Here is a 23,066-nt window from a genome sequence, read left to right as displayed (position 1 = left end):
ATATGGTCAGTTAAAGGATCACATGAAATGTTCCTGTGAGTTAATATGACCAACAGGGATGGGACTCCATAGAACTGTGCAGTACTGTGGGTCATGCAGCATGCTGAGTGCAGCTGCCCATGGCTCTCCAGGAATCCGTGTCTCAGGGAAAAGCAAAATGCATCCGTTCTCTGCACAGGGCACAGTAATTGAGGTCTCATGGTGGAAGCGAGGGAAAAGGACCTCCTGATGCCCACTGGGAGGTGAGGCAGGCACCATGCACAGGGGGTTAAGAGTGAGGACAAAGAGGACATGTAGGCTCCACTGCAGGGAGCATCCTAGTGCGGGTGACTGTCTAGGACATGTGCGCTCTTCGGAGGGTAAGTTGGAGAGTCTCCCATGGAAAGAGCATCTGGAATACAAAACACCAAATGGTCTGGTGGCTCGTGTTGCAAAAATAGTAAATAATGATAATATTTTTAAGAATAGTAAAAAGTTGTATAAGGGAAAACGGAACATGGAAAATCATGGGAAAAATGATAGGTCAATGAATGAGTCTAACATTCTTTGCTTAGCCTAGGTCTGAGTGCCATGAAGCACGTAACCAGGTGACTGTGTCTCTAGGACTAGGAATCCGCACAGGCAACTCTGAGTACAGCATGGCAGACACTGTTGTTACATCTGCTGTCACTTTACGGGAAGAGAAACAACAAGAGAAAATAATAAATGTACCAGGGAGTAAAATGCTGAGGGTTAAATGGGTCTTAATGTGCATGTGGGTGGATACAGGTGTGACTTGTAGCACGACACCTGGGAGTTGATGTGTAATACAGAAAAAGCAAGGTACAGGCTCTTGGGAAACAACCTCACTTGGGCTCAGTAAAGGTAACTTGAGCCTTCACTCAGAAGACAGAGTTCTTGGAGTACCTTTGTCACTTGGTTTCTTGTGGGACATTGGAGGACAAAGGTTGAGTCCTCCTACCTCCAGATGGGCCCTTCGATATCTCAGGATATTTACTGTAACTGGGTCCATAGTCTCAGATCTCTCCTTCTCTTTTACAGCCCAGGCCTTAAAACCCCAGGCTCTCCCCTGGGGGTCGCCTTTTCTGGTAGTCCTTTTCTGGCCACTCTCCTGCCCCTTCCCTCAGGAACTTCAGGTCCCCTGTCCTTCTCCCGCCCTGACTTTGTTCTCTTTTATTCTTTTGGCTTTTGACTCCCCTGCTACACAGTTTGCTGGAGACTTAGAATGCACATTAAACTGTAGTTCTTTGCTTTCTGGCTACCTCTGCCCTTCCCAAGCTCTGCCTTTCTTTCCTGCTTGAGACACTCAGTAGGGTCACCTTCCTACAGAGAGGCCTAAAAACCCGGATACTCTCTCTCTCTCTCTCTCTCTCTCTCTCTCTCTCTCTCTCTCTCTCTCTCTCTCTCTCTCTCACACACACACACACACACACACAAAATATTTCTCGGCATGGGGTCTCGGATGCCAACCCCTGTACCTCTGGTTTTCTAGTCTTCCATGGAGTGAGCCAAGGCCAGGAAGCAGCTCTGCAAGCAAGCGTCCCCCAGACCACAGAGGAGGAGGGAGAACATCAAGGGCAGCAGTTTCTCCCACCAAGTGTCAAGATCAGGGAGGCTACAAATCATGTTGTGCTTCCTCTGTTGCTCTCAATGAGATGGGAGAAATGGGTGTCCCCGCCTTCTTCTGACCTGTCCACATGGCCTGTGTGAGCATCCCTGCCTGGAAATGGCCATCTTTCCCTCTATTGTTAGAAGACACCAGGCTGAAAAGGGAGGGACACTGAGGACCACAGATCACACATAACAAGTAAGAGTTGATGCCACTCACATCGTTGGAAATTGGCTTCCACGACTCTCCCGTTGAGGGGTTGGGTTTCGCGGTAATTATTTTGAAGGGGCTGGTTGTTGGAATCCTTGATAGAATTCTCTATTTTCATGACCTGCAGACAACAGAAGGTGAATTACGCAGGGGAAGCACTGGGAAATGTAAAGCATTTAGCTAGTGACTGGACAGGAGCTAGGATCTGTGTGGCAGTGAGAGCCTGAGAGAAAACCTCAGGTCCAGCGGTTCTGAGTGGTCAGCCAGCTGTGACCTCATGTCCCACCCATCTGTCCTTCCATCCATCATCCCACACACTCTGGTCTCCTTTTTTATATGAGTATTTGGTTAACAGAACAAAATCCGTCCGTAACAGATAGGTATCGTGGTGAGCTCAGTGTTTGTTTTTCTTAAAATATATTCTGTCTACATCCTTGAGAAGTGCTTTTTGCTGCATGCAGAAAAGTCTGGATTCTCCCTTTGTTTCCCCCCCCCTAAGATTTTGAGTCTCCTGCCCTCTCTCTGTGACTGCCTCTAGACAGTATCTCACTACATAGCCCTGGCTAGTCCGGAACTTACTATGTAGACCAGGCTGGCCTCAGATTCCCCAAGTTATGCCTGCCGCTGCCTCCCACGTGTTGGAATTAAAGCCATGCACCCCACACCCAGCTAGATCTCCCCTGGAACTTGGTGAGACATCTTCTGGATCTTTCTACTCTACCCTTCATCCCTTTGCTCCTTTGCACATTTGCCCCTGCATCTCCTTGTGCCATGGTTAGACCACTCTCCTTCCTGTCTTCCAATGTACTAAGAGTCTCTTGAATTAAACCTAACGCGCTGTTAAACCCAGTCATCCAACTGTTAACTGGGGCTAATATGGTTCTATGCTACCAGGCAGATGGTGGTGGGGCACGCCTGTAATCCCAGCACTTGGGAGGCAGAGGCAGGTCGGTCTCTGTGAGTTTGAGGCCAGCCTGGTCTACAAAGTGAGTTCAAGGACAGCCAAGGCTGCACAGAGAAACACAAAATTTCTTTTTTAAAAATCTTATTTGTTTTTTTATCCCCAAGTCTGGTTGACCATTTTGTGCTTCTTGTTGTTTCCCCATATTAAGTCTCTTATTTCTTTATACACATCAGGCACATTTACATTATTTGTCTGGTAATTCCCCCGTCTGGCATCTTTGTAAGTCTCACACTGATGACCCCCATTCACGCTGTCTTCTTGCTTGTGTGTTTTGAGATTTTCCCTGACAGTGCTGGGAATAGAACCCATGGCCTTGCTAGGCTAGGCAAGTATTCCTTAAACCAAGCTCTCATCTGAGCCTTTGTTTTTTTGTTTTTGTTTTGTTTTGTTTTGTTTCTAGACAACTATCTTATTTTGCAGCCCAGGCCAGTCTAGAACTTACTGTGTGTCCAAGGCTGCCCTAGAGCTCTCAATCCTCCTGCCTCAGCCTCTGCTGAGGTTACAGGTGAATGAGCCTGAGCTCAGTTCTGTCTAATAACGTCACTTGTAGAATCTTCTAGATCCAGATTTAAGGAGCATTCTTCCAAGACAACTGACTCCTGCTCTGTCACTTATGTGGGGACAGTCCAGCCTACAGAGCAATGTGTTTTTGTGGAAGGGTCCTTGCCTAACAGAAGCCTTTTCTATATTCTCCTGGAAAAGAGAAATCAAATTGAATGAAAAGGAAGATTTGTTTCTAAGGAGCATAATCAGTCTAAAGAAATATTAGATTTGCCTTGTAGCTTCAGTAGTGTTTGCAGAATATTCAACTCAACGAACGCATAGGGTGTCCCCATGTGGTCTTGTCTATTACTAAAGTCTAGAAGCACTTAGAGCCGGGCTGGAGGCTCATGCCTGTGAGCTTCCCATCCAGGAAGAGGAAGCAGGAGGACTGCCATGACTGCCGGGGCAACAGAGTGAGACCCTGTTAGAGGGAGGAGGAGGGGGTGGAGAAAGAGGAGGAGGAAGAAGAGGGGAGGAGGAGGAGGAGGGGAGGAGGAGGCGGTGGAGGAGGTGGCATGGATGGTGCGAGGAGAGAGGGAAGGAGGGCGGAAAGGAGGGAGGGAGATTGGTTGATTGATTATTGTGCCTGGACTAATTATTATTCTGAAAGACAAAAGGTGACCTGTAGAATAATCCTCCTCTAAAAACTGAACATAGGGTTGGAGGGATGGCTCACCGGTTAAGAATGCTTTTTGGTCTCACAGAACCTCAGTTTGGTTCCCAGCACCCACGCAGCAGCCTATAAGATCCTATGATTCCAAGAGATCTGATGGCCTCTTCGGACCTCCATGGGCTCCCGCATGTACGTGTGCACATATGCACACTCCAGCACCACACACATACACTCAGACACTCCCAAATACAAAGAAAGTTAACTCATCTTTGTAAAGGCTGAATCGAAAGCTATGTGTTAACAGGACAGAGAGCAGCACAGTGTCGGATGCTAGAACGTTAGCTGCCGCAGGGCCTAGGACAGAACTCCCCAGGTCTGCGTGAGGCCATCCAGCTTTTCCACGCAGCCCTTCCTTCTTCCCACGGCCCCGAGGCCAGACTTTCACTGCATCCAATCAAACTCCACACATCAGCCAGTGCCTCCTACAGCCATCCCCGCCTCAGTGGCTGAAGGTCACCCACAGTTCCATGGGGGGTGATATTAGGCTCGGCTGGTTTGATGTCAACTTGACACAAGCTGGAGTCATTTGAAATGAGGGAACCTCAGTTGAGAAAAATGCCTCCCTAAGATCCAGCTGTAGGGCCCTTTCTTAATTAGTGATTGGTGGCAGTGGGCCCAGCTCATTGTGGGTGGTGCTATTCCTGAGCTGTAAGAAAGAAGGCTGAGGAAGCCATGAGGAGCAAGGCAGCAAGCAGCATCCCTTCCATGGCCTCTGCACCAGCTTCTGCTTCCAAGGTCCTGCCCTGTTTAATTCCTGTCCTGACTTCCTTCATCTATGAACAACACTATGGAAATGTAAGCCAAATTAACCCTTTCCTCCCCAAAGTTCTTGATCATGGTGTTTCATCACAGCAGCAGAAATCTAACTATCCCTGATTGAAGCCTGTATGTGGCAGACACCAAGGAGCCAGGTGGGCTTCTGGGAGAGTCCTTGTTAGCCAGACAGTCGGGGGAGGCTTAGATAAAGGGGTGCCACTGTTACCTGGGACAAGGAGAGCTTGGTGGTATCTTGAAACACAAACCACTTGACGTTCTCTGTGCAGGGCGGAGTGGTGAGCGAGCCGAGGTAGGTGTAATAGTGCTGGATGTCTTGAGGCAGCATGTTCCGGATGTTAACCTTCTTCAGAGTTGTGCTTTCTCCTGAGGGAAAAGGCAGGGGATGCAGTAGGGAGCTCTGCTGCCCAGGAGGGACAGCTCAGGCTCTGCCTCAGGGTATGGAATGTTCCAGTGTCCTGACCTAAGCCAAAGAATGAAGAAGCCGAGGAGTGAAAACCTGTTTCCCCCAGTTTACTGCTCTGTGCATGGGAGAAGAGCAGGGAGCTGGGCCTGGGGTGTACACGTGTAATCCTAGCACCTGGGAGACTGAGGCAGGAAGCTGCCCATGACGTCAAAGCCAGCCTGGGCTTTAAATTGACTCCCAGAAGCTAGAGAGATGGCTCAGTGGTTAAGAGCCTGTCCTGCTCTCCCAGAAGCCCCTAGTGCAGCTCTCAGCACCATGTCAGGTGACTTGCGACTGCCTGTCACTCCAGCTCCAAGGGATCAGAGCTAAAGTTGCAGGCATCTGTGGGACACTGGGCCTGTTAGATGGCAGCCAAACTGGTCCTGATGACTGTGGAACAAGTGCTCTTAATGGCTGAGCCATCTCTTCAGCCTCCGTACCGAGTATGTTTTAAAATTTATATTTTTATGTGTATGTTGCCTACATGTATGTATATACACCATGTGCGTGAGTGTGGCCCAAAAAGAAAAGGGTTTCGGATCCCCTGAAACAGGAGTACAGGCAGGTGTGAGCTGCCATGTAGGTGCCCGTAATAAAACCTAGGTCTTCTGCAAGAGCAGTACTACCCTTAACAGCTGAGCACAGAGGCTCTGGCTCCGGGGCCGTGCCCAAGCACACAAACAAGCACCATTCACATTAATAACTTAAAATCCAGACTTTGAAGTTGAGGAGGGAAATGGACATGGACTTACGCACACATTTCTCAGAGGTATGTTTCCCTTCTAAAGCTAATGCATAAAAAACCGGGTGAGGGCCTTCAGCCAGAGAGACCCCGCCTCACCCGGAAGGGCTGCGGCTTCCCTTCTCACCCCACACTCAATCCTCTCCTCCTGGCGGCTTTCCTTACCTGGGTTCCTGACGTTGGCCAACTCAGAAATAAAGCTGCTGTAGTAAGTATTTTCAGCGTAATTGTTAATCTGGGGAGAAGCACAGAGCACTCAGGACAGAGGAGAACTTGGCCCACGACCCCACACCAGCTGCTTGGTTTCCTAACTGGGAGGCTAAGCAGAGAGCAAGGCGGCAGCGCCTCAGCTGTGGTAGGAGGGACAAGTGGACTGTTCCTTGCTATCAACTGCCTGGGCTCTGTCCTCAGAGCTTCTGACAGACATGAAGTCCTAGGCAAAACTGCTCCTGTAGCTCTATTGCTAGAACATTCTTTTGTATGAGTATTGATTTCATTGACTTGGTTTGTTTGTTTGTTTTGTTTTGTTTTTATTTATACAGTATTTGGCCTGTGTGTGTGCCTGCATACCAGACGAGGGCGCCAGGTCTCATTATAGATGGCTATAGTCACTATGTGGTTGCTGGATATTGAACTCAGGACCTTTGAAAGAACAGCCAGTGCTCTTAACCTCTGAGCCATCTCTCCAGCCCACACTGACTTGTTTTAAAGTGTATCAGAGTTTGTGTGTCTGTATGTGAACCATCTGCATGCAGTACCCATGGAGGCCAGAAGAGGGCATCAGACCCACAGGAACTGGAGTCACAGTAGGTTGTGAGCTATCATGTGGGTGCTAGGGACTGAACCCTGGTCCTCTGCAAGAGCAGCAAGGGCTCTTCACCACTGAGCCATCTCTCCAGCCCTGACTGTTTTTTTTTTTTAAAGAAGAAAATAAAAGTTGCTTTTGGTGTAAAAGGCATAGTTTATTGTTCTTTTCTGATGTTGATTTGGTTGGTTTAGGTTTGATATTGGTTTAATTTTGCTTTTTTGAGGAAAGATTTCCATGTGTATCCCTTGCTGTCCTGGAACTCACTGTGTAGAACAGATTCGCCTCAACTTCAGAGAGGCGGCTGCCTCTGCCTCCCAGTGCCTGAATTAAAGGCCTGCAGCTCCACCACCTGGCTTGATTTTGCTTTTGACACACGGTCTCCTTGTGTGGCTTGGCCTGCTCTAGAACTCTCTGCCTACACCATGCTGGCCTCAGACTTGCAGGTCTCTGCTCTGCTTCTCGGCTGCAGCGCGGCAGCACACATCATCACAGCAGACTATCGGACCCATTGTGTTGATTTCTTTCCTCCTTCCTGTAGGTTACGTGAATTATTCATATTACTCTCCTTATCTCTTCTCTTAACTTTATTATTACTGTTTGTATATGCTGGAGAGGACACATGACTGTGGTGCGCATGGATAGAGGTCGGAGGACATCTCTGTGGAATTGTTCTCTTTACACCTTTAAGTGGTTGCCAGGGGTTGAATTAGGTTGCCAAACTTGAATGGCAGTCCACGTTACCCACCAAGCTATCTCACTGGCTATTCCCTCTCTCTGTCTCTGTCTCTCTGTCTCTGTCTGTCTCTGTCTCTGTCTCTGTCTCTCTCTCTCTTGGTGTGTGTGTGTATGTGTGTGTCCTCACATGCGCACACCTACACATATGCAGGCATATGCCATGGTTGTTCAGCCTTGGTTGTCTTAGACTTGCTTTGTAGATACAGATGTCCTTGAACTCACAGAGATCTGACGGCCTCTGCTCTGAGATTAAAGGCATGCATCACCACACCCAGCTAAATGTCAGTCTTCTTGTTTAGCCTGAATTCCTAAGGACAGCTGTAGATCTGTGGCCACCGTGAGTTGGACAGAGGTTGGTCTATAACCCCTTGTGACTTGTCTTTCTACAGAAGCTCTACACACGAGAAGCTCAGCGCACACTCCTGTCCCCGCTGACTTCGGCTTTCCTTGTCACCAGGCCCCTCTGAGTGTCTCCCTGGTGTCTCCCCAGTAGAGATCTGACTGGCTGCTGTCACTGTGGCTGGACTGTGGCCTCGCACTCTTCTGTCTGTGAGCGCTGTCACTTTTCTGACCGCGCGGTCACATTTGTTTACTTCACTGACTGGCCCTTGGCTTGGGGCCTTGACTTCAACTAGTCCACTCTGCTGCCCAGCTTGAACAGCTCCTCAGTTTTCCTGACCAACCTGGTCCTGAAGAATCTTCCTGTTTGACCCCAGGAGGGGTAGGGACCAGAGTAGCCCTGGGGTGGGGGAGTCCTCTAGGCCTCATGCATACTGGAGATTCTACCATCTTAACTTACTGCTTGCTGCTAGCCCGTGCTGCATGCTGGGAGGTGAGCTGCATGGTTTTGTTTGTTTTTTTTAATCTTCCTTTGCAGTGTTTTGTTTGAGACAAAATCTCACTGTCGCTACACAGAGAAGTCCTGTCTCGAAGGAAAACAGAAAAGATCTCCCTGTCTAGCCAGACTGACTTAAAATCTTTGATCCTCAGCCTCAGCCTCCTGAGTGTAGGTTTACACTTTGCACCACCACAGCAGCTTAGTGTGTATCTTTTGAGGCACTATGGAATCATTGGGTGTTTCATTTTGTTTGTAAATTGGTCCAGGTTTCCATTAAGTTTTTGAAAATTAGACCCCTGTCTACTTTGAACTTATTTTTTAGATTCATTTATTTTATATGTGTGGGAGTTTTGTCTGCATGTGTGTCCGTGTACCATGTGCAAGTCTGGGGCCCTCAGAGGCAAATAAAGACATTTGATCTCCTGGAACTGATTGTGAACTGCCATGTGAGTGCGGAGACCAGAAGCTGAGTCTTGGGAAGAGCAGCCAGGGCTCTTCACCTCTGAGCATCTCTCCAGCTGCCTCCTGTCTACTTTCATCACGATCCCTAAGTCCATCCTGTGGTCCCTCTTAGAGTGCAGCGCTGTTGCCTTTGTCTGGTTGCACTGAAGGCTTCACGTGGCCCATTACAGCAGCTTGTGTCCAGCCAACCCTTCTGGGATACCAGGTCTTTCAGTCACCTCATACCCAGGGTCCCATGGCTCATGACACAGGAGTGACCAAGGGCTGGAGAAATGGTCAACCCTCCTCCAAGGGAGCTTTCCCAGTAATTCTGAGCTTAGGAAGGGATGGAGAGAGACACTGAAGGGCATGTGACAGTCACACTGCCCATCTCATTTGGACATGAGGGCACAGCCCGATTGCAGACACACATGTGGAGTTGCAGCCTACCTCAACCAAGAACGCCACCACAGACAAACCGTCAGGTTGCTCCTTGGCTTTCTCAAAGCTCTCGTAGTTTGCATTGTAATGAACAACATGAACCTGTGAATGAGAAAAAGCAGGGCAAGGGCCGGTCACCTGGACGTCGAACACTTAAAGGATTCTAAGGGGAAACAAGGAAAGACCGTGAGCTGTTCCCGCTGAGGCCTAGATGATCTCACACACCCCTGACCTCTCTCCTCCCATGCAGGCTACAGGTCCCAGCAGCCAAGACCAGAAAATTCCCTGAGAATGTAAAGAGGGAAAGTGGGATTCTGGAAGATGGTGGTTCTGGTTTGCCTTGAACCAACCTCCCTCCTGGCAGAGGCTGGATCATATGAGGCCACTATGCCCTCCTCAGGCCTCTAGAGGGCTTGAGGAGAGAGTGAGCAGAGAAGGCCCCTCCCTCAGGAAGCCTCTACAATCAGCAGTAAGCCTGAAATCAGCCCAAAGATGGACACAGGCCACAGAGGGACCCTAAAACTCTAACACACAAATTCAGATGAAACAGAGGCCAGCCTGCCATGACACAGGCGAGAGACGCCTGCCATGCTGTGAGTTCTCAGAAGAGAGATCCTGTTTACATTCCCTCACAGAGTGGTGACCAGGGAGTAGTTTCTGAAAAAGTCAAAAATAAAATCAACCACAGGGTGACTGAACCATCGCCATCATATTGGCTATTTTAATAAGGAAGGCAGAGCTGGAGAGGTGGCTCAGTTGGTAAAGCACCTGCTGTGTGAACATGAGGAACAGAGTTCAATCCCCAGCACCCTCCAAGGAAAACTGGGCAAGCAGTGCAGGCCTGTAATCTAAATGCTGAGCTGTGACAGAAGGATCCCTGGGGTTCAGTGGCCAGACAGTCTAGCTAGCTGGAAGGCAGAGGCAGGTGGATCACAATGAGTTTGAGGCCAGCCTGGTCTCCAAAGTGAATCTAGGACAGCCAAGGCTACACAGAAAAACCCTGTCTCACAAAAGATAATAATGAAAATAACAACAATAATAATTGGAGTGTGATAGAGGAAGGCAATGTCAACCCCTGGTCTGCACACATATGCATATATACATGCATGCACACTCACATGCATGTGCACATACATGACACCTGTATAACACAAACATACAATACATATAAACAGAGAAGTGATGATGGAGCTTGAAGGAACGTGAACCCTCTTAGAGTCCTCACATACCTCCATTGCACGTCTCATCCCATCAATGGTGTGTTCAGAGCCGCTGATTTCTGGGAATCCGCCTCCCCAGTGCAAGTGCATCTGCACAGCTGTGTATGTAGTGCCGTCAGAGTCTATCATGTGCATGCTGTCGGGCAGGGCGATCTGCACTGCAAGAGAGAACAAAACACAGGGAGACTCAGAGTTTCCAGTAACAGCTCCCTGGCCACCTCCCACCCACCACCCAAGACAACCCAAGGTGTTATAGATGGATGGGAGTGCTGTCCCCAAAGGGAAGGGGTTGTGGTGCACAGGACACAGAGCAGTCAAGATGGATGCTAGGACACCTCTCTGTCCAGAACCAACAGGTTGTGGGGGAGGGGAGACTCCAGTGCAGCAGATCAGCTTGTTGGTCCTATAAAATGGGAAAGCTCAGAAAAAATATTGTCCACAGTACACCCCTATACTGCCAGCACTTGGAGGCAGAGGCAGGAGGATTGCTACTTTGAAGCATGGCTTCATGGCTTTCCGCATGAGCCTGTTAGCTAGCCCACAGAAGGGCCAGCTCTGCTGGACTGGAGGCAGCACCATGCTGGGCTGTTTGTGGACAAGGAAGCTGCTCTGGGAGGGGGAAGATTCAGTAACTTCCTGTAGTTCCTTGGGCCGGGACAGAGCTGGGCTGAGAACCCAGTACCTACATCCAATCACTACCCACACACCATGCTGTGGCTCAGCTTCTCCCCAGAGGACAAGAAACCAAGTTGCACAGCCAGCCAGGACCCTGTGAGCTCTTGCTTGGTTTAGGACCTAAACTGACTGAGATTCTAACACTAAATTGTGAGGCTTGTTTGCCAGAGGAAAAATGAATAGGTCCTCCTGCCACATGCCCTCCAGACTTACTACAGGGCCAGGACAGGGTCAAATGAAGCAGAGGTTCATCTCACTGTCCCTGTCTCCTGGAAGGAGCTAAGGAAGAGGAAAACTGGGTAGTGACACCAGAGAATGACTAGAAAAAGACAGTAAGGTACTGATCGGCCATGGTGTCACATGCTTCAAGCTCAGCACAGAAGAAGCAGAGATGGAATAATCAGAATTTCAGGCTAATCTTGCTGCACCTGCAACTGGAGGCTAGCCTGGGCTCCATGAGACCCTTTTTAAAAACAAACAAAACAGTTTAACTTAGGAGCTGAGAATATAGCTCAGCTGCTGGGTGTCTGTCACACAGGCACAAGGCCTAGGTCTCCAGGATAGGATGAAAGAGATGATCTTTGAGCCATGTCTGCAATCTCAGCACTCAGGATACTGAGGCAGGAGGATCACGAGTTCTCAGCTGGTCTAGGCTACAATGTGGGACCCTGACTCAAAAGAGAGAAAGATCTGAACCAGCTGGTTGACCAGCAGATCACAGCATCTGACGTTTGAGCCTGGCAACTTGGTGTCGGTGATCTGTGGCTTGTGCACATACACAGCTAGCACACACGTGCAGTAACAGTGGGTCAAAGTGCTTTTTAAAGGCTCTGATTCAGGACTATGCAAGCAACCAATGCTCTCCCCTGCTGCCAAGGTCTTCTTATTCAAAGTCACCAAAGTGGCGCTGGGAGCACTGAGATGACTTGGGGGCAGAGAAACTTGCTGGCAAGCCTTTGGGCTGAGTTTGCTTCATGTATCTGACAAGATGGTGAAAGGAAAGTGAGTCCTGAGATTCACTCTTGATCTCCACAAGTGAGAAGTGTTACAAGTTCCTCTCTCTCTCTCACTCCCCCTCCTTCCCTCCCTCCCTCCCTCCCTCCCTCTCTCTCTCTCTCTCCTCCCCTCATTAATTTGAAAGTGTTTACAGGTGCCTGTGGATGCAAACATTCCTCTCTGGGATGTCCCTTTCTTTCCCCCCAAATCGTCTAAAGGAATTGGAGCTGTGATTAGATGACCATAACACGCTAATCCACGCGTGAAGACGTGAATGGCACCTTTGTAGAACACACGGTTTTATTTAGAGCCTCCAAAAGCTCAGTTCTCAAGAACAGAAGAAAAGATAAAGGAGGAGGTTGCTGAGTCAGCTCTTCCTGAGGGAATGGGAGGCAGGAACCTGGACCCCACTGAGCTTCCCAATGGACCTTCCACTGCAGGAGCAGCAAGAGAGATCCCAGCAACTTCCTGCTCCCAGCACTCAGCTTCTAGGAGACAGGCTGTCTCCATCCTGCCTCCATTGACAGGCCTGCTCAGGCAGCTTGGAAAGGAGCTGTCCTTCGGAGCCTGTGGCTGTGCTGTTGAAAAGCCCAGGTCCAGATCTCTCTGTCCCCAGATCCACCTACTGAAGGTTCCAGACTCTGAAAATGGATTCACCTTCCAAAAGCCTTTGCTCCCTCTGTGAGGAACGACAATTTATCCTAGATTTCATCAGACAACAGGCATCTGGACATTTGCTGTCCTCAGATGACCGTTAGTGGGGCTGAGGTAGAGTGCCTGCCCCGCATGCCTTCCGCCCTGGGTTGATATCCCCACGCCCTCCGGCTCTATGAAAACTCTGCATGGTAGGTAGCATAAGCCCAGACTCAGGAAGCCTAAGTGGCAAAGTCAGGAGCTCAGGGTCATCCTCAACTGAGGCCAGCCAGGGTGTCTTAAAAAACGAGGAAGGCTGACAAGTGTAGCCAGCGCTCCCCAGGTTTGCCTAGCGTGTGCAGGGCCGGAGGTTCTACCTCAGCCCATGAAAACCCGGCCCCTGTGCAGGCTGCTCCTGGCACACATGCGCACTACCTGCTTTCCATGTGGACTTCTAAGGCCACCAATACCTCTTACCTGAGTGTCCGTTGTTAGTCATGGGGAACTCCAGCTCCTCCTCCTCATAGTTGACCAGGATCGGCGCCCTCAAGGACTTGTTGTATTTCACCTTCTTTGTCTGCAAGTCGATGGGCGACTGTCTCTGTCCCCCGCAAGTAGGGTACTTCTCAGACCACTCATTTAATTGTGGGTAATCCCCTGCAACAGGAGAGGGTGGAGCCCAGCTCAGAACTACCCAGCTGAGCCTCCTCTGAGCTTTCCCACCAGGCCGGTGTCAGGGTCTTCTGGGGGCAAGACCTAAAGGGCAGCCTTCTGGAAACAGAAGCGGGACTTCCAGAAGACAAGCCAGGAGAGTTCCACACTAAGCTGAGGACTCGGGGTGTGTCAATGGTGCTCCCATTGTCCTTTGCAGCTACAGGCATTAAGAACCAGAGCTAGCCGGGTATTGTAGCACATGTCTTTAATCCCAGCTCTCAGGGAGGCAGAGGCTGGCAGATCACTGTGAATTTGAGGCCAGCCTGGACAGGACATCCAGAGCTACTCAGAAAACCCCTGTCTCAAAAAGAAGAAGAAAAGAGTAGGGAGAGAGATGGAGGGAGGGAGGAGAGGGAGGAAAGGAAGGTTGAAAAGTTCATCTTTCAGGAGATAGTTAATAATTCTGAGGTCACAGTAATGATGGCCAGTCACTGCAGATGGCAGAGGCCCCACAACACTGAGAGCATTTGTTAAGCCACTCGTTTTGGCTTGGTTTTGGTTTTTAGACAGGGTCTCTCTATGTAGTCACAGAGATCTACCTGCCTCTGCTTCCTGATTGCTAAGATTAAAGGGGCAAGTCACCACGCCTGGCTCTGTTCAGCCTGTTGCAATAGAGGACACTTGAAGAGAAGCTTTTGGGCTGGAGAGATGGCTCAGAGGTTAAGAGCACCGACTGTTCTTCCAAAGGTCCTGGGTTCAATTCCCAGCAACGACATGGTGGCTCATGACTATCTATAATGAGACCTGGTTCCCTTCTCTGCCATGCAGGCACACATGCAAGCAAAACCCTGTATATATAATAAAAAAATAAATCTTAAAAGAAAAAATTTTTTAAAAGAGTAGTTTTCAGTGAGCACATAGCTTTCTCTAGGAATTGTGCTCAGGTTAGGGGCTGCTTTGTGTGCAATCAACAGAGAAGTTGATTATTTTCATCCCAGTCAACAATTATAACCAGCGGGCGTGGTGATGCACACCTTTAATCCTAGGACTCGGCTGGCAGAGGCAGGAGGATTGCTGTGAGTTTGAGGCCAGCCTGGTCTACAAAGCTAATTCAGGACAGCCAAGATAACATAAAGAAACTCTGTCTCAAAAAAACATAACAATAACAATAACAATAACAACAACAATAATAATAATAGTAATTAGAACCAATTTTTAAAACAATTCTTTCTCAGAGGCAAGATGCCAAGATTAAGAAGCCTGTGCCAGGTGCAGTGGCACACACCTTTAATCCCAGCACTCGGGAGGCAGAGGCAGGTGGATCACTGTGAGTTCAAGGCCAGCCTGGTTTACAAAGCGAGTCCAGGACAGCCAAGGACTCTGAGACCCTGTCTCAAAAAAAAAAAAAAAAAGCCTGTGACACAGCCCAGTCCTTGATCCAAACGCCTTGGGTCTGGGTCTCTCGGATATTACGAAGGAGCCTGGGGCATAGCTCAGCAGCAGAGCTTGTGAAGAGTGCACAAGGCTGGCCTCCAGGGCTAGGGGAACCTACCAGGCATTTACAAAAGCCCCCCTGTTCTCTGTGCTGTGGGGCACGTGAGAGGGAGACCTTCAGTCTGGGAATCTCCAACATCACGAGGAAGACAAGGGTTTGCCATCTGAACCCTCCATTTCTGTCGCCTTTGAACCACTCACTGCCAGTAGATAAGGCTGCAGGTTGACACCAGAAAGCCCCAATCTTCCCAGGCAGCCGTGGGACCCTTCTCTGAATAGGATGACTGGTGGGACTGCCCTCTGAGCCTTGATTTAGGACCTAAAGTCCACTCTGAATGTGAGTCCCTGTGTGATGGGAGAGGACCATGAAGAGAAAATTTGTGTCCAGTGACACTTTGGTCTCCTGCACATTCCAGCAGACTCCAGCCTCCCCAACCCCCAGACACTACCATCCCCAACATGGTTCTATAAAGATACAAGAGGGAAGACTCTTCTATAGTTCCCCTTGGAAAGGCTGACTGGTCATAAGGTCATTAGGCTCTGATGGAGGCAAGACATCCTGGGTGAACAGTGAGTGGGCACATTTCTGAGGAGGGAGTTGTCTGTGGTCCAGCAGTCTCTATGAGGCCATGGGTGTCCTTTCCAGACACCTTGATTGTCACATATTCTGACACCAATAAGAGCTTCACAGTGAACCAATTTTTAAAAATTGCGTTTTTGAAGCAACCAATACTGGGTGGAAAAGCTTTTAAAGCTGCCAACGGAAGCTGGGCTGAGGCAAAAGGCTGCCTCCTCTTCTCTTTCATCAAGGTTTAAGTCTATTTGTTCATTCATTGATAATAAAACAAATGTGAACCCACAAGGAGCAGGCAGACCCAAACAGAGGACCCACATCCAGTACAGATGGTGGCCTTGTCACTGTCTTGAGGTGCCAGGTGGTGGCTTACCTGAGTAGCTCCAGTGATCCAGGGCCTGGATGCCCAGGAAGAACAGGGACACCATGGTCACCACAGCCCTCATGGTGGATGTTGTCGCCCTGAATGCAGGACAGGCTGTGGGCTGCACTTCTTTTAAAAGCTCAGAAACTGTAAATAAAAATTTCCCAGGTCCGGCTGACTGATCCGCCCTTGCTGCACCCACTGAACAGTGACACCTCCCCACAATGGCCCTTCTGACATGGTACTGTGTGCATGTGCCTTGCCTCCTCCCCAGGCATTACCACAGCCAATTAGCCCATGGCTGATTGTTCCACATCTTTGGAAACTTGGTCCAGGGGCCACACAGTGCAGGCATTGTGGCCCTTCAGTCATGAGTGACTTGTAAGGATGTGAAGAGCCTGAGGCACAGTGTATCCAGAAACGGGCTTCCTGGACCATGGTATTAATTTCCTCTGCCCTTTCTCCTGGCTGCTGAGGGAACCACCAGTGCCTGAAAACCTTGCCAGGTTCCAGTTGGTATTTCCTGCCTGTCCCAGAGTGGACATAAGAACATCTCCGATGGGGTCCTGACAGATGGCTCAGGGGTTCGGAACACTGGCTGCTCTTCCAGAGAACCCAGGGTCAATTCCCAGTACCAGCATAGCGCATCACAGCTGTCTGTAAGTCCAGGTCTAGAGAATCCTACCACCCTCATACAGACATACATTCAGGCAAAACACCAATGCATGCAAAATAAAAATAAATAAGTTAGAAAAAGACCTTCCCTGACGGCTCAGGGTGGACCCTCTCTACTATAGGACCCCATGCACCCCACACTCCCTCCCGGACACCATGGCCAGCTAAGTAACTGGGAACATAGTCTGGTACCCTAGCTTTAGCTAAGAAATGGAGGCTCCCCATTTGGAGGTAAAGATGGGTTTCTCCAGCCCTTGACCTTGGAGCCTGGCTCCTGAGCTACATCTGCACACATGCCTCGAGACCACTTAGGTAGAGGTGGTACGGGCTCTCATATGTCTCTGGGGATTTGTTCTGCCAGCTGCAGGACACTCGGGAACACCCAAGCCAAACCAGTCTGTTGCCTGACACCAGCATCCACCTGCTAGTGCCGGAGAACCTGGCATTTATGCCTGCTGATGAGCCAGGAGTTCCCATGCCCTTCAGAGAAGCAAAGGCAGAGGACAAGAGGAGCTGTTGGAGGGCACCCGCCAGCCTGGCCAGATGGGAAGAATTGATCTGCTCTGACAAATAGCCAATCCCCTCACCAGTGTCTTTTATCCCCCTGCTCACTGTCCCCAGTGTGCGATGCTGGGATAGCAACATGGTAGCATTAGTCACTTCAAGTGTGTGAGAGGTGGCGGTTGCTCATGCTTCAAAGGGCCCCCTGCTGCCATTTAGTCAGGGGACACCCATTGCTGTGAACATCCATTGCTAGTTAAGGTGGAATGTTGTTCTAGCAGGGGACCTGAGTTCAGTTCCCCGCCTCCACATTAGGCAATACCACCCCATCCATAACTCCATATCCAGGGGATCGGATACTCTCCCACGCTCTGTGGGCGTCAGCGTGGCAACCCACATGCACCCACTCATGTTTCTGCACATGTGCACACACAGGGATACACACACACACACACACACACACACACACACACACACACACACACACACACGATTGTGCACATGCACATAAATAATAAAATAAAACTAAAAGAAAAAGAAACAAAAAATGCTATTCACACCTGGGGATGTAGCTCAGTTGGTAGAGTCCTTGCCAGCATGGACAGGTTCAATCCTCACCATCACTTAAACTTGGTGTGGTAGCAGATGGTCAATACTTCCAGCACTCGGAAGTTCAAAATTATCCTTGGCTGTATATTGAGTTTAAGGTCAAACTGAAGGGCATGAAGCCCTGTCTCTAAAAAAAGGAACAGCAACATCCCACCAACTCTAGACAACACAGCATCATGTTTCAAGTAGAGAGAAAACCAAAACTGAACCAGGGTTTCACTGTTTATCCCAGGTTGACTCTGAACTTAGAAATCTGCCCACCTCTGCCTCCAGAGCACTGGGGTTTAAGACATGTATATTTTCCTCAGGAATCTGCATTGGGAAACTGAGTGTGTTACTTAGGGTCAGGAGGCAGCTGATCTGAGGAGGCTCAGAGAGTAATGTGAGAGAAAGCTGGTGCCAAGGGAACTCAGAGTAAATGTGGCCTTGGGAAGTCAGTGTCCAACAGGGAGGGAAGGAGGCAGAGGAGAGAGAACAATTATTCTGAGGTAGGAGGGCTCCAGGAAGTAGCAACATTCATTGTGTTTACCATCGCAAGCAGCTCCCAGCCACATGTCCCGTGGCGTTCTGCAACCCTGAGGTTAGCGTTTTGGAGATCATGGCAGACAGCCCTGAGTCTCTGTCTCTGGCCGTGAGTCTCCTTGCATGTTGTACATGGCTGCAGTGACTGGGTCTGTAACTTTAAGCCCACTGCCACCACCATGCCTCAGGTTTGCTGCCCATGCTCATTCCCAGAGGCCATGCTGCCCATCCCATGCCCAGAGGCCATGCTGCCCACCCCATGCCCAGAGACCATGCTGCCCACCCCATGCCCAGAGGCCATGCTGCCCACCTCTATGCACAGAGGCCATGCTGCCCACCCCCATACACACAGGCCATGCTGTCCACCCCATGCCCAGAGGCCATGCTGCCCACCCCATGCCCAGAGGTCATGCTGCCCACCCCATGCCCAGAAGCCATGCTGCCCACTGTCATATACAGAGGCCATGCTGCCCACCCCATTGCACAGAAGACATGCTGCCCACCCCATGCACAGAGGCCATGCTGCCCACCCCCATACACACAGGCCATGCTGCCCACCCCATGCCCAGAGGCTATATTGCCTACTCCATGCCCAGAGGCCATGCTACACATCCTCATCTTAGCTGGTGATGCTGACACCATGTTAAAGGAGTAATTAAATTAATAAAGGGAGTAGATCAGGTCAGCTCCTTCTATCCAGGGGCTGCCTGCTAACAAGGATGCATTACTAGATATGGGGTCCCCTCCCTCTTCCAGATGGCATATTTCCAAGGACATACTCAGAACAGAATAAATAATAACAATTTTGTTGCCTAATTTCCAATTTATTGTCTTCTTTGACCCTAAATTTTTCCATCCGTCAACTCTGAAAAGGATATATCTTGCTTCTTGTATTTGTGAGTCATCTGTGTACATTTGTGCATCTGTGGGTGCATGCAAGTGTGTAAATTCCTTCCACCTTTATCCTACCACACATACCCCCCAGGTAACTGAAACTTACCTCCTGTTTTTCTCTGCCCATGATTTGATTGGCTGTTTGAGATGAGCCGGCAAGTGTACCATCCTCACCACAGCGGAAAGTTGAGAGTGAGAAAGGCGCCTTTGTGCTTCTTGAGTTTATGACTCCAAAGAGGTGAAGAAGAGGAAGACAGGGAGACATGGCCATCCCAGGTGAGCAGGAGGTGACAGTAGCCCAAGTAAACAGGTCGGCACCTCCTGCCCAGCTGGAAGGGAGGTGTGCTCACCCCACATGGGCAGGGAGGAACCATCCATCCGCACAGGGAACAGGGACAAGATCAAGGAAGGGGAGCACAGGTGAGCTGGAAGACAGCCCAGTGAGCCAGCGCTCAGGTTCACGCAGGACTGACGTGGAAGAGTGGCTTTGGTTGCATCAGAATATGCCATGCCCAACACAGAGAGGCCATTGTTCATGTCCCACAGGACTGTGAGCACCCAGGGATCCTGAAGGCTGAGCCATTCGGCATGTCTTGGTCCTATTTAAGCACCGAAGTGTTTAATCTGTCACAGTGAACCCCGCTCGCTTGCTTGCCTTTCATTGTTCTGTTGTGGTTCCTTTAGTTTGAAGCTGTCTTGGAAATCACTATGTGACCCTAGCTGTCCTTGAACTTGTTAGGGAAACCAGGCTGGCCTCCAACTCAGAGGTCCACCTGGACCTATTGAAGAGTGCTTTCTTAACTATTTTTAACAGGAATGTGTCTAAGGTTTTCCTGGGCTGGAGGTATATAACTCAGTGACAGTGAATTTACCTAGAGCTTGTGGCTGGCGACCTAGCACCGGAGAGAAAAATGAACAGTTTTCTTCCTTCTTTTTAAAGATAGGGTCTCATGTACCCAAGGCTGTCCTCAAACTCACTATGTAGCTGAGAGTGACCTTGAACTTCTGATCTTCTTTTCCTAGTCCCATGTACTGATTTTAAGCATGTTTGTGCCTCCATTCTAATTTATGCAATGCTGGGCATCGAACCCAAGGCTCATGCCTGCTGGGTAAGGACTCTGCCAACTGAGCTACATACCCAGACCCAGCAATGCTTTTCTTTCTTTTCTTTTCTTCTTTCTGTTTTGTTTTGTTTGCTTGTGTGGAAACAGAGTCACATTTTGTGGTTCTAGCTGATCTGAAATTCACTATGTAGACCAATCTGGCTGTGAACTCACCAAGATCCACCCACCTCTGCGTCCAGAGAGCCAGCAACACTTTTCTTACAGACTGAACCCATTGATATCAAAATTGTCCTGTGTATAACATATTTGTGTCTCTTGGGCTTACAACTATAAATGATGCTCTTTCCTGTGTAAAATGACTTCTTGCAGTGAGGTTTTGTTTGTTTTGAGACAGGGTCTCAATATACAGCCCTGACTGGCCTGGAACTTGCTACATACACCAGGCTGCCTCCCAAGTGCTGGGAGAATATTACACAGCAAGCATTATTCTGAGATGCTAAAGAGTTGACTGGAAAGGAGAAGGCAGAAGCTCAGCTGTGTGTGCCCATATGCACATGCATGGAGAGGCCAGCACTCAAGCACTCTCCACTTTACTATTCGAGACTGGATCTTTTTCATCTGGCCATTGAGTCCCAAGGAGCCTCCCCAGAACTGTGAGTACAGACTGTACTTCTGTGCCTGGCTTCTCCTTTAATGTGGGTGTTGAGGATGGAGAGCTCCTCTTGCTGTGTAACAAACACCTTCCTGACTGAGCCATCTTAAGGGCCCTCTTATTGTTAAGACAGGAGTCCCCTGAAACACCATGACCATCAGCAACATGGGGGAAGAAAGGGTTTATTTCACACACAGTTCCATGTAACAGTTCATCATTCACACTGGTGAGAGCAGGAACTCTAGCAGGGTGGGAGATGACACAGAGGCCATGGAAGAGTGCTGCTTGCTGGCTTGCTCCATATAGGTTGCTCCATCCACATGGTTTACCCCATAAGCCTTGTTTGACGTGGCTTTCCCATAGAACCTAGGAGCATCAGCCCATGGGTGGCACTGCCCGCAGTGGGCTGGGACTCCCTCTGTCATTTACCAATGAAGAAAATGTCCTACAGGCTTAATTATAGCCTGATCTTCAGGCATTTTCTCAACGGAGGCTCTCTCCTCCCCCATGACTCTAGCTTGAGTCAAGAGGACTTAAAACTCGTAAGCACACCGGGGTTTCAATGTTTCAAAGAAACTTGGCACCCCGTACATAGCCAAGGATAGCTTCAAACTTCTGGTTCTCCGGCCTCTACCTCATGAGTACTGGGGCCACACTCATGCGTCACATTCATGCACTGCATCACCTAGATTATTAGTCTTAAGTTTTTAATTAATTTTTTTTATCAGTTCTGGGGCCCAGATGCCTGAGCACGTGACATGTTCTATTATGGAGCTACGCTCAAGCCCTTGGTGTTTTGTATTGCTTTGTTGTTTTGTTTTGTTTTGTTTTGTTTTGTGACAGGGTCTCTCTGTGTAGCCCAGGCTGTTCTCTTACTCAAGACCTTCCTTGTTTCTACTTCCTGGACATTGGGGTCACAGGTGTGCAGCACCACGCCTGACCTGCGGAAATTCCTTCTTTGGGGTGAATTACATATTCTTTCATGACCTGCATTTCCTGAAATCACATCAGCTTGTCTCATGTTGAGCGATTTGAACAGTACTCTGTGTTTCTAAAAGTTGTCACCTTGAGCCGTATGTGAACCATCACATACATATACCATGACATAAGCTGTATGGTGTGTTATATAATACAATTTACTGTTTAAGAAAATTACTTGCAGGCTGGAGAGATGGATTAGTGGTTAAGAGCACTGGCTGTTCTTCCAGAAGACCTGGGTTCAATTCCCAGCGCCCCATGGCACCTCACAACTGTCTGAAACTGCGGTTCCAGGGATCTAAAACCCTCATGCAGACATACATGCAAGCAAAACACCGGTGCACATGAAATAAAAAAAAATAAATTATAAAAAAAGAAAGAAAGAAAGAAAGTTATTTTCTGGGTATTGTGGCACACCCCTTTAATCCCACCACTCAGGGAAGCAGAGGCAGGCCGATTGTTGTGAGCTGAAGGCTAGGCTCATCTACAAATTAAGTCGAAGACAACCAAGGTTACACTCACACACACACAAAAAACTTGTCTCAAAAAAAATATAATTGTTGATTGTTAATAATAAATACCAATAATTGTGCATTGCCTAACTATATATGGCATAACCATACCTCGCACTATCATATTATATATGATGACAGTGATTATGTTGGCCTTCCACCTGTTAGCGTTAGGCACCAATCACAATTACAACATGAGTCTTATTTCTTAAAACTTCTGAAAATTTGCCTTCTGAACCCACTAACTGGAAATGCTGCAAGAAAAATTGGCCCCATCAACTGCAGATTGTCAGATGTGGCCACCAAAGCTCAGGTCCACCCAGAATCTGTGAATGTGGCCTGATCTGAAAGGTTTTTTTTTTTCTTTATGAGTACATGCATATGCATGTGTGTGTGTGTGCGTGTGCGTGTGCGTGTGTGTGTGTGTGTGTGTGTGTGTGTGTGTGTGTGTGTGTGTGTACCACATGCATGCAGGTGTCCTCAAGGGCATGAGGTCTCCCGTAACTGAATTACAGACAATTATTAGCCACTCAAAGTGAGTACTAGAAAGTTCAAGGCTATCCTGGTCTAGAGAGTGAGTTGCAGGACAGGCGAATTTAGACCGTAAACCGTTAAAAACAGGAAACTGGTGAAAATGTATTTGAAGGAAGTGGCCATGTTCCAGCTTCAGCAAGCAACAGAACTTGGCAGCTTCGGCGATGTGGTTCTGGATTTAGAGTCAAGGATGCAAGAAAGTGGCTGGAGAGTCTCCCCCTGAAGCTAAGGAAAGCCACGGAAACCCAGCATGTGCCAGGGGGCAAGGGCCCTGCTTGGAGGGTCTAGAGAG

The 23,066-nt window shown here is 49.0% G+C and overlaps 1 protein-coding gene across 1 annotated transcript; it reads right to left on the bottom strand.

Moving 5' to 3' along the window:
* Positions 1 to 317: 317 nt before the first annotated feature.
* LOC127211283 (carbonic anhydrase 6-like) lies at positions 318 to 15,915 on the bottom strand. The gene is made up of 8 exons (XM_051171104.1): positions 15,843 to 15,915; positions 13,225 to 13,404; positions 10,453 to 10,601; positions 9,233 to 9,325; positions 6,126 to 6,195; positions 4,982 to 5,139; positions 1,829 to 1,940; positions 318 to 391 (listed from the first exon to the last, which is right to left on the bottom strand). The coding sequence occupies exons 1-8, from the start codon at positions 15,913 to 15,915 to the stop codon at positions 318 to 320; spliced, it is 909 nt and encodes a 302-aa protein (XP_051027061.1).
* Positions 15,916 to 23,066: the final 7,151 nt, after the last annotated feature.

This window comes from Acomys russatus, chromosome 29 (genome assembly GCF_903995435.1).
Source record: "Acomys russatus chromosome 29, mAcoRus1.1, whole genome shotgun sequence".
Lineage (NCBI taxonomy): Eukaryota > Metazoa > Chordata > Mammalia > Rodentia > Muridae > Acomys > Acomys russatus.
Note: the sequence above shows the minus strand (reverse complement) of the source record. Positions and strands in the feature narration are given on the sequence as shown.